Source organism: Babylonia areolata, chromosome 14 (assembly GCF_041734735.1).
Source record: "Babylonia areolata isolate BAREFJ2019XMU chromosome 14, ASM4173473v1, whole genome shotgun sequence".
Classification (NCBI taxonomy): Eukaryota; Metazoa; Mollusca; class Gastropoda; order Neogastropoda; family Buccinidae; genus Babylonia; species Babylonia areolata.
Window position 1 is genome coordinate 15,911,391 of NC_134889.1, and position 12,500 is coordinate 15,923,890.

The following is a 12,500-nucleotide window of genomic DNA, read 5'->3' on the forward strand; positions in this document are numbered from 1 at the left end:
TACATGGTGTAAAACATCAGCAATTCACGAAAATCACAGTCATTCAATGCATTGTATAAAAGACCTCAGAATATTTGAATTTTCGACTTAAAGTAAAGCCCACAAACAATTACTATTAATAATTCCAGTCGTGCACATGCACTGATCACAGTGGACATTAAAAATGCATTAAATCTTATTTAAAATCCCTTCAGTGCCAAGCACGTATCACATACGTGCATTGTGACGCAATGATAATGTCGTCAGAGGAAGGGAAATAACTCTGGAAGGCTGAAAATTCACACAGTTTATCTAGAGTGGTATATCTCCAGAACGTTTTCTCAGTTTTATGCTTGTTGTTGTAGATAATGTTTTAATGACTTGAAACACCACTTTCTACTGTTTCCCCCCCTGGCACTGAAGGGGAGTATACCACACACAGAGTTATTACATACACACGTAATGGTATGAACTATTCTACTATAATTAAACACAGACGATTCAATAACAGTGTGCTATTCAACAGTATTTTTGGAATAAGAATGACATGCCATTTGCATGTATATACTTTAGAATACTTTCTATGGAATCACACAATCAGTTATCAACGATGGCTGTTTTAATCGTTAACATAATATGTGCAGACCTGCTAGTGCGTGAACCCCCTTCGTGTGTATACGCAAGCAGAAGATCAAATAAGCACGTTAAAGATCCTGTAATCCATGTCAGCGTTCGGTGGGTTATGGAAACAAGAACATACCGAGTATGCAGCCCCCGAAAACGGAGTATGGCTGCCAACATGGCGGGGGTAGATAAACAAAAACGGTCATACACGAAAAATGTTACATGTCTGTCTGAGTGTGTTTTGTGCGTGCCACAAATCAAATTGAATGACACAAGAAACGAATGATGAGCGCTCAGTGGCAGCCGTCAGTCAGCTCTACCCAGGTAAGCAGCCTGTTGTCCAAATGACCCCGTGTTTGTAAAGTGCTTAGAGCTTGGTCTCCGACCGAGGATATGCGCTATATAAGTATCCATATCAATTAATCAGTCAACAGCCATTTTGCGTGTCTCCAATGCATGCTGGTAGCTCAGTTGCAAACATAACGGTGGCCTATGTAGTAATTCATATGTGAGTTCTCTCTCTCTCTCTCTGTGTGTGTGTGTGTGTGTGTGTGTGTGTGTGTGTGTGTGTGTGTGTGTGTGTGTGTGTGTGTGTGTGTTATTTGTAATAGATGTAGATTAGGAAGGACAGATTGGAAGAACAGGCCATGCCTAAAATCTTCATCCTTGAATAAAAACGTTTTGAGTTCTGAGTTCTGAATTCTCTCTCCTTACCGTAGTTTTGCTCGAATCTGGCACTGTGGTCTCGACAGTAGTTTCTCCCGTCGTGTTGCTTTTGGTGGTATCGTTCGGAGAGGTCTTGATATTGGCTGAAGTCAATCGATCAATCAATCAATGGATCAATCAAACCATCAATGAATTAATCAATCATTTAGTGAATAAGTCAGTCAATTATTCAGTCGAACCCCCCCACCCCACTTGTCTGCTTATCTGCTTGTCTCCAGACAGACAGCCACACACACACACACACACACACACACACACACACACACACACACACACACACACGTTCGCGCACGTATACCCACATACACACACACACATGCGCGCCCACACGCACGCGCAAGCACACACACACACACACACACACACACGTGTGTGTGTGTGTGTGTGTGTGTGTGTGTGTGTGTGTGTGTGTGCAGATAGATAGACATAAGGGAGTGTGAAATAATTCTTAATTCGTTTCATACTACCTTTCCCATAACCCACTCTCTGTTTTTTCCTCTCCCCCCGCTTTCTTTATCTGTCTCCCTCCCCTTACGCCCCCCCCCCTGCCCCCCGGTCCCCCCCACCTCCACACCCCACCCCTCCACACACACACACACCGCCTTCTTTCTCTTTCTCAACCTCCTATCATCCAACCTTCTCCCTCTCCCCCAACCACCCCACCCCCTTCTACCCCCACCCCAACCCATCCTGCTGAGCCCCAACCCAGACACCTTCCGTGACCTTGACCCCCCAACCCCCCGAACTCCCACCACACGACCTTGACCCCGACATTGACCTTGACACCGACCCTGACCATCACAACGCCGCTCTCTCCACACACACACACACCCTCCCTCCCTCCCTCCCTCTCCACCACACTCCTCCCCCTCTCCCCTTCCCACGCCCCCCCCGCCTCCCCCTCCACCCCGAACTCCTTGAACAACTGACCTTCACACGTGCTTTTCTGGATCTCTGTGATGATGGAGTCGATCTTGTCGAAGGCGTCCAGGGGGAAGATGTGCGAGCAGATGGGGTCACTGGCCACGGCTTGCAGTTCTGCCAGTCTGTAGCCCCCCACCCCTATGGCAAACACTGTCGTGCCTTGGTCCTGTTATGTCAGTGTTAGTGTCAGTGTCAGTGATAGGGTAATGGGATGGAACAGAGTAGAATGGAATAGAATGGAGTTGAATGGAATGGAGTAGAACAGAATAGAATGGAGTAGAGTAGAATGGAATGGAGTAGAATGGAATGGGATGAAGCAGAGTAGAATAGAATGGAATGGAGTAGAATGGGATGGAGTAGAGTAGAATAGAATGGAATGGAGTAGAATTGAATGGAATGGTGTAGAATGGAATGGAATGGAGTAGAATGGAATGCAGTAGAGTAGAATAGAATGGTATGGAGTAGAATGGAATGGAATGGAGTAGAATAGAATGGGATGAAGTAGAGTAGAATAGAATGGAATGGAGTAGAATGGAATGGAATGCGGTAGAATATAATGTAATGGAGTAGAATAGAATGGAATGGAGTAGAATAGAATGGAATGGTATAGAATGGAGCTGAATGGAATGGAGTAGAGTAAAGTGGAATGGAATGGAGTAGAACAGAATGGAATGGAGTAGAATGGAATGGTGTAGAATAGAATGGAACGGAATGAAGTAGAATGGAATAGAATAGAAAACACACAAATATTTTCAGAAACGTAACGAGTTTCTTTCTTTCTTTTTTTTTTTTACATACTCACATTCCAGAAATTATTCCACACACACTCACAGGCACATACACGCAGACACACAGACAGGCAGAGACAGAGAGAGAGGGTGGGAGAGAGAGACAGAAACAGAGAGACAGAGAGAGACAGAGAGAAAGAGAAAGAAACAGACAGACAGACAGACAGAGCAACTCACTCCATTGGCGAACTGGGAATAGTCACCGAATCGGAATCAGCAATTCAGTGACAGGCCGAATCGGGACAAGGCGAAACAGGAAGAGTCGGATCGGGAATACACACACTCCCGGGAACAGGTAAAACAGGAACAGGCTGAATCGGGAAGAGCAGGTTGAATTGCGAAGAATATGTTGAACTGGGAAGAATAGACAGAATCGGAAGAAACAGAATTGGGAAGAACAGGCTGAATCGAGAAGAATAGGCTGAATCAGGAAGAATAGGCTGAATCGGGCAGAACAGGCTGAATCGGGAAGAACAGACTTGGAAAGAATGGGCTGAATCAAACAGAGCAGGCAGAATCTGCATGGAACCAACCTTGAGAAGTTTGCCAGCATTCGTGGTCTGGGTGAAGGAGTTGGACCATCCGTCCGTCACCAGCACGGCCACTTTCTTCACGTTCTGCCTGGCCCCTCTTCCAGCGTCATACAGGATCTCTCTGGTCTTGTCCAGAGCTAAGGCCGTGTTGGTTAGCATGCTGACTGTTCCGTTTGAGATCACACAGAGACGCACATATGTATTATATTCATACCGACTGATTTAAAACTAACTTGGACTCTATACTCGGTCAGAGACCAAGCCCTAAACGCTTATACAAATACGGGAGTCGTTTGCATAAACACGCTGTCTACCTGTGGGTAAGGCCTGGACACTTTTAGGTGCTCACTAGTCGTTTTCCTGGCACGTATATTTTCGCATACACATTCATACATACAGGCACATACATACACTACCGCACAAAGACACACACACACACACCCTCCTCCCCCTACCCGCTCCCCCCCACTCTCCCCCCATCACTACCACACCTGCCTCCGTCCATCCACACACCGCACACCTCGACACCTCTTCCCAAACCTGTAAATTTCCCTCCCCCCTCTCCTCCCCCCCCCCTTCTCCTTTCCTCCACCACACCCCCCTCGGTCACCCACACATGCACAAAAGCCACTGACATTTGGGCGTGTTGAGGAAGGCAGTCTTCACGGCAGCCTTAGTGGTGTGGTCGTCAAAGTCGAAGTGTACCGACACATTGCTGGAATAGACGACGTCAGCCACTCTGACGGCGTTCGCAGACACGTTCATCACGTCCACCACGGAGGCAGCAAACTGCTTCATCAGCATGAAGTCAAAGTAACTGACGCTCCCAGAACTGTCCAGGATGAAAGCGACGTCCAGTTTGTCTTTGCAGTCTGGTTGGGGGAAGAGACAATGACAATCAGAATGACAATCACAATGACAAAGTTTTCGTCTTTTGTTTTTTTGGGTTTTTTTTTCTTCTTGTTGTTCGCTCAGTGTTTAGAACTCCCTCCAGGCCAACTGGGGTGGGTGAGAAGGAGCAAGACAAGGTAATACTTCTGAACCTGTCTCAATCAATTTAGCATGGCCATTTTGAACTACACACACGCGCGCGCGCACACACGCACACACACACACACACACACACACACACACACACACACACACACATACACACAAGAAAGCAAGCAAGGAAGCAAGCATTCAATCAGATACAGATTCATTCACTCTCGCTCACACTCTTGCAACCTCGAGATCTCCAAATTGTAAACATCCCTACCCCTCTCCTGATGAAATGAACAATTTTAAAAATAACAGCGGCAAACACTAATAACAACAGAGAGATGGAGAGAGAGAGAGAGAGAGAGAGAGAGAGAGAGAGAGAGAGAGAGAGGAGAAGAGATGAGAGAGAGACAGAGAAAGACAGACAGAGAGACAGAAGACAGAGAAGAGAGAGAGAGAGAGATGGAGAGAGAGACAGAGAAAGAGACAGAGACAGAGAGACAGGAAGAGACAGAGAAAGAGAGAGAGGCAAAGAGAGAGAGAGAGAGAGAGAGAGACAAAAGAAAGCAGAGACAGAAATGTAACCAGCCAAGCCAAAAATAATCATAATGATAACACTGCAACTGCTGCCACCACTACTGGTATTGCTACTGCTACGACTACTACTACTACTACCACTTCTGCTGCTGTTGCTGCTACTACTACCACCACTACTACTGCTACTACTACTAATGGCACAACCACCACCACCAATAATAACAACAGCAATATCAATAATATCCTGTAATAATGAAATCGAAAAACAACAACAACAAACATCCCCAACACACACTAAACAAATAACCCCCCAAAAAACAACAACAAAAGAACACAACAGGGCGACAGACACACACGCACACACACACACACACACACACACACACACACACACACACACACACACACACACACACACACACACACACACAGAAAGTGAAACAAGAACAAACAAAACAAAACAAAAATACTGAAGATTGGCACACTAGAGATCCAGCACAACCACTCTCCTCCCCACTCTCCCCCCCCCCCCACACACACCCCCTCCCCCCTCCCACACACCACACCCCCACACGTACACCCTCCCAAAGTAAAATGTGGAGTGATGGCCTAGAGGTAACGCGTCCGCCTAGGAAGCCAGAGAATCTGAGCGCACTGGATCGAATCACGGTAGAGTCGCCAATATTTTCTCTCCCCCCACTAGACCTTGAGTGGTGGTCTGGACGCTAGTCATTCGGATGAGACGATAAACCGAGGTCCCGTGTGCAGCATACACTTAGCGCACGTAAAGGAACCCACGGCAACAAAAGGGTTGTCCCTGGCAAAATTCTGTTGAAAAATCCACTTCGATAGGAAAAAAAACAAATAAAAATGGGTTGCGCTCTCAGCGTAGCGACGCGTTCTACCTGGGGAGAGCAGCCCGAATTTATACAGAGAAATCTGTTGTGACAAAAAAGAGAAATACAATACAATACAAAAAAATAATGTTTTCCCACCCTCCCTCCTCCACCCACCCATCATAGTAAGTAATATCCTATTTTGTGTTGATTCTCAATCGGTTTTAAATAGTTTGCTACTTTATGAGAACAATCAAAGAGAAGATTTATTGTTTGAAATTAGGTATTTATTGCACTTTCTATTTATGAAGGGTACGGATGTTGATTTTTGTTGGACACCACCCCACACTTGATTCTTTTATAACGACCAAGCAGACAGGGCAGCAAAAAGGAGAGCAAAGAATCATATAGATAGTATAAAAGTATACTGCCCATTGTCATACAAGGATATAAGCAATATACTAGAAAGAGACTTTTATAGGTGCTTGAATTCAAGTCTAAAACCTCGTCAGTTGACTCTCTCAGACTTTAGTCCGATTCGCAGACCAATTCTGAGTTTAGCTCTCAGACTATTATCAAATTCATTACGGACCAAGTATTGTTCTAATGTCAAGTGCATATGCTTTAGTAACCTGACAATTAAGCATAATTATAATTTTTGACTGTAGCTTGATGAAGTTTTATGTACACGAAAGTGTGTCTTCACAAGTGAATGAGAACGTTGATGTTTTTGACTTTTTGCATTCATTATCAGTTGTTTCGCTTGTCAGTTTAACGACTTCTCTTTTACGAAGTCCTTTAAGTAATTTCCTGTAATTGTTTTTTTTTTTCTTCAAATTTCACCCTCATTTCACCCTCATTTGCCCAGTTTTCCCCCAACCCTCCAATTATTCACAGCTCCCACCCCTTCTAATCGACAATACTCAAATGTATTCATAAATACTTCAACAAAATGTCTTCAATCACCGATATGTGTGAGGGGAAATCAAACAAACAAAAAATTCCTCCTCCTCCATCCACCCATCACTCACCAAACACAGGAGTCTGGGCAGCCTTGGTTATATACTCCGATGGCAGCGGGCCGTACATCTGGGCCCAGATGGGGGCCTGAGAACCGATGTTCCCAGGCATGTCCAAGGTCCCGAGAGTCTTCAGAGTGTGCAGCGCTGCCGCCAGTCCCGAGTACAGAGGTTTCCGCAGGTCTGACCACGTGGTGGAAGGCCAGTGGATCTGCAGACTGGAGGAGATGTTGTTGCAGGCGTTCACGAGGGCTGGCTGGTAGCAGTTCTTGGTGCTCAGAAACATGGTCTCCGACACCTGCATTTGGAGCAGGTTGGTGGTGTGTGTGTGAGCAGAATAGAATGATGCCCCACCTCGCCCACCCCAGAAAACGGAGTGTGGCTGCCAGTATGGTGGGGGTGGGGGTTAAAACACGGTCATGCACGTAAAAGCCCTCTCGTACATTTTACAGAAGTGAACGTGAGAGCTGCAGCCCACGAACGCAGAAGAAGAAGACGACGATTAAGATGGTGAAGATGATGATGAAGAAGAAAAGCAGGTATGAGAATACAATTAATCTGTTTTCAGAAACTCCCAGGTTTGATAAGACACGAGGCACACGTACTTATGCATAATATTTAGGTCACTGACTCCCCCCCCTCCCCCTCCTACCCCTCCCCCCTCTGTTTCTATGTCACTCATGTCACGTCACGAGTGCCTTACCTGCCAGATGCCACCATGAAAGCCACTCCGGTAGGTGGCGGGGTCGTGTCCGTCACGTGACATGACGTAAGCGGTACGGCGGAGAAACAGACGATCGTCACTGAAGATGCAACTGTCGAGGTGAAGACAAACATTCAGAAATACCAACATTCGATGTAACACGACCATCAGATTTTTCATAAACAATTCTTTTGGTACCTTGCAAAGAAAGTTCTTTTCGTTTCAAGCTCAAAGGGGACAATGCTTTTCACATGAAAATGTTTTAAAGGGCATAGCTCTTAATTTTTTTTTTTTTTTTTTGTTTTTTTTTTTGTGTAGAAAAAGAAAAAAAAAAGTCACTATAACTGTCAGTGAATCTATCTGTTACACAACTATCTTCTGAATGATGTACATTTTTATAGCAATACCCGTAATCAGTGCCTGTAAGAAGTGATTTCATACATGCCAAATCTAAATCTTGTCGATATATATAAATCGCAGGCGTCTGTCCATATTTAATTTAGCACGATATCATTCTTAACTAAAGCATGAAAAAGTAGAAGAGTAAGCTCAGTAGAAATGATAATCTATCACTTGACTGGATATGATTTGCTATGTTTTGCTGTCTGCAGACTATTGATTGGAGGGAGGGAGAGAAAGAGAGAGAGAGAGAGAGAGAGAGAGAGAGAGAGAGAGAGAGAGGATTGGAGGGGGCGGGGGCAGGGGGGGTAAGGAGGGAAACCATACTTGGATCGAATCCTGTTCACGACAGAGTTGACGACCTCGACACCCCGGGAACCTGGAGTAACAGTAGCGTCTTGGCCTTGACCCCGGACCAAGGTCACCAGCAAGGTCAAGGACATGACCTTCAGCATGGCGAAAACCACCATCGTTCACCTGACACACACACACACACACACACACACGCACACACACACACACACACACACACACACACAACAATGTAGGCCTAATTGACGGACAGTCTGCGAACGAATTACTGTCAGTAGTTTACGGAAATAAGTTCTTAAAAAATAAATAAATAAATAAAAAATCAACATCAAGGAGGAAACTAAGCGTGCACACTTCCCCATATGCGCCACACTGTATTTGCTTTAAAAAGGAGCACAGAGAGAGAGAGGGAGCAGAAGATGAAGAAGAAGAAGAAGAAGAAGAAGAAGAAGAAGAAGAAGAAGAAGAAGAAGAAGAAGAAGAATACGGTATTTGCTTTCAATTGAAATGCATGAACGTATTATAAAACTATGTTCACACATTTAAAAAAAAGTACCTGTGGTTAGCTTCCCAGAAGAGGACAGACCAATTTTTCTTTTCTAGTTATGTATATATATATATATATATATATATATATATATATATATATATATATATATATATATATATATATATATATATATTCTAAATGATTAGGGGTTTCATTCCATAACTTACCACCCGAATTGGTAAGTGATGGCACATAAAGATCAGCACTCGGGCGAAGAGTGTCTATGATATTATTTTCCTGAACGTTCCTTACTGTGAGTGTCCCACAAAAATAAGATGGTGCGAGCTTTTTTTTTTATATTTTATTATTTCAGGCATGGATACACCATTGCAGAAACGAGGGTTTGAAAAGTATTAGTTTGACAGAATATCGGTACAAACTTTCTAGACGTTTTAAGCAATTCTTACTTGTTAAGTACCAACATAATGAGGCACAGTTAATATCTGGGTGTGTGTAAGCATGAAAAACAATGTTCGTGAATGTTGATGAAGAAAACGTGTTATTGTACTTCGCTGAATTTTTTTCCCCCCCGATAGCTTCTTAGATAAAGAAGATTTTACGAATTGACCCAGTGAAAATATTGTCAATGTTTAGCCCAATAAGTTAATGTAAATCGACTCTAGCACTTAATGAACGACTTTGATATTTGTTTTGTATGCTTTGGTGTTTTTGTCACGTTGTAGTTGACATAACCATAGATTGTTATGGGTGAAGGGTCTTAATTAGATAATTCCAATCAACTAGATGCTCAACATGCTTTTGTGAATTGATGTACACTGTATTGGTATTTTTGTCTTTGTAATGAAGTGTAGTACTGTCAGCAATGTGATCACAAGGTGACGAAATGTGCAAAGAAAGATCATTAATATGAAGTGAAAATAAAATTGGTTCGCGTAGATCCCCGTATTTTAAAGGCATGAAAAAGGAACTGTAGAATCTTTAAAAACAACTTATCTTCTGCTTGTAAGGAACAATGTTATAAGATTGGCCGATTATGTGGATACGCCATAAATGGCAAGTTTTTTTTCCAAGAAAGATTAAGAAGATCGTGATCTTCAAAACCTTTAGCGAAATCAACAAATATTGTTCTGGGGATCAAATCATCATCAAATCATCATTAATATTTGAATGCCACTGTCCTATGAGATTTGTGAGTGCGGTATGGCAAAAATGATTTTCTCTGGGGTGACTTTGATTGGGGATGAAATAAACCACAAGCAGCAAACGATGGCTGGATACTTTGTGTGAGATGCTTTCCCAAAGGTTTGGACAAGGTAGGTAAAATTGATTAAGTTTATAATTTGAAGGATCGTTCGGGTCGCCAGACATAAAGAGCGGCAATACTTAAACGTCTTTGAAATTATAACGTTTATCAATACAAAGATTATAACTACAAATAGGAAAGGAAAATGGGATAGGAAAAAGAAAAAAAAAACCCAAAAAGCAAACAAACTGCAAGCAGGAAAACACACACACACACACACACACACACACACACACACACACACACACACACACACACACACACACAAAGAAAAAAGGGGGAAAAAAAAGAAAAAAAAAGGTGGCACTGTAGTGTAGCGACGCGCTCTCCCTGTGGAGAGCAGCCCGAATTTCACACAGAGAAATATGTCGTGATAAAAAAGAGAAATACAAATACAATAAGGCTGTCGGAAATCACAGGTGCAGAAGTCTTCAGAATTTTACTATCTAAATCCTCCAAAACCTCGAGATTTATTCTGATTCAAGGAGCAGAGATATTTATGTACTTCATGCACACCGATATAATATTCAAACTGAAATTTGGTTAATATTATTTTGCAATCACACGAAAAAAGTTTTTTTTCAGTAATAACAATTTGTTAAATAGAGTGCGGTCACAGAGAGAGAGAGAGAGAGAGAGAGAGAGAGAGAGAGAGAGAGAGAGAGAGACTGGACACTGGAATTATTTACTGTCATTTCCAAGAAAGGTCTTTTGACAAGGGGGCAACAACATAAATTCACATAATTTTGCTTCAAAATAACAAGAACTCTCTTTGTTCTCACAACCATTCAGTCAACTTAAACCAAGAAAATATGCAGTCATTGCAAACACTTAAGTCACATCCTGACAAAAACTCAAGGAAATGGAACTAAAGAAACACAAAAATAACAAAAAATAACAAAATGAACGGGGACAGACTCGACCATCCACTCAAAGAATATATCAAGACTAATTCAGACCGACTCAACAATACACTCATGTATGTAATGCAATGTTTTCTGTTTTGTCTAAATACGATAGCAACTTCTGCGCTGATTATAATGAAGCGCCTTCTAAGCTGTTAAATACCATTTTGACTTATGCACCTTTGTCTTATTGTGTGTGCGTCTGCAATGAATAATATAGCAATCGATCTAATTATAATTTCATTATCAGATGATAAAACAGTAATATAATAATAAATAAACAAACAAACAACAACAACAACAACAAAACAAACACCCAAAACAAACACACTCAAAAACAAAGGATAAATAAACAAAGAAACAAACAAATAAACAAATAAACAAACAAACAAAATAATAATACTCACATACAAAAATCACCCAAGCAAACAAACAAAATCATAATAATACTCACTAAGGGAAATGAAAGCGCACGAAAGCCCCAGTCAATCAGGTTGGCAAGACAACTTGTCTCAGGCAGTGAAAAAAAACCCAACAAAGGTTCGATGGAGAAGTCCCCAATTCGGCTTGCAGTGGCAGTAAAACTTGTATTGAATGTACGTATTGACGCAGTAGTCGTAGTCGTAGTTGTAGAAATCGTCGTGCTGACGGTGTACGCCAGAAAACCGGTCATATTTATACCGTGGGCAAAACCGGATCTTAGCGAGATGGTCTGATTGACCCCCACGGGTAGAGGGGTACTTCGGAGTTAAGGCACCACCCTCCCACCACCCTGTACAACCATCTCTCTCTCCCTCTCTCCTTCCTTCCTTCTTTTCGCCCTTTCCTCTCTCTCTCTCTTCCTTTTCCAACTCCCACTCCCCTTTTCCTTTTAATTCTTTTGTTATTCATCCCTCTCTTCCTGAATGTGGATGGAAGGTCGCAGAAAGTTCGGGTACGGGTGGAGGGTGGGGTATATTTTATTTATTTATTTATTTATTTATTTATTTATTTATTTATTTATTTTTTATTATTATCCATTTATTTATTTATCTATTTTTATTTTATTTTATTGTGTGTGTGTGTGTGTGTGTGTGTGTGTGTGTGTGTGTGTGTGTGTGTGTGTGTGTGTGTGTGTGTGTGTGTGTGTGTGTGTGTGTGTGTGTGTGTGTGTGTGCATGTGGGGGGTGGGAGTGGGGGTGGGGGTTGGGTGATGAAGTGTGCTAAGTGACGAAGAACCGAGAAAAAAAAAATAGTGTGGGTTGTTTACTTTATTTTTGAATAGTTTCTTTCTTTCTTTCTTTCTTTTTGTTTGTTTGTTGTTGTTTTTTTGTTTGTTTTCTCTCTAAGCCCAAAGCTCCCGCTCACCACGACTCTTCCCCCCACCCCCTGTCCCATAACACCTCCAACCCTCCCCCTCTCTCTCTCTCTCTCTCTCTCT

General features: G+C 42.6%; 1 protein-coding gene across 1 annotated transcript in view; it reads right to left on the reverse strand.

Moving 5' to 3' along the window:
* The window catches only part of LOC143289866 (uncharacterized), a 20,941-nt gene extending 9,204 nt beyond the window's left edge, over positions 1-11,737 (reverse strand). The window contains exons 1-8 of the mRNA XM_076599062.1: positions 11,535-11,737; positions 8,377-8,526; positions 7,651-7,762; positions 6,960-7,245; positions 4,210-4,446; positions 3,575-3,738; positions 2,260-2,419; positions 1,318-1,412 (exon numbers count right to left, since the gene is read on the reverse strand). Of these exons, the coding sequence (XP_076455177.1) occupies positions 1,318-1,412; positions 2,260-2,419; positions 3,575-3,738; positions 4,210-4,446; positions 6,960-7,245; positions 7,651-7,762; positions 8,377-8,519 (1,197 nt within the window). The 5' untranslated portion in view covers positions 8,520-8,526; positions 11,535-11,737. The remainder of the gene's footprint in view (positions 1-1,317; positions 1,413-2,259; positions 2,420-3,574; positions 3,739-4,209; positions 4,447-6,959; positions 7,246-7,650; positions 7,763-8,376; positions 8,527-11,534) is intronic.
* Between the last annotated feature and the right edge of the window lie 763 nt (positions 11,738-12,500).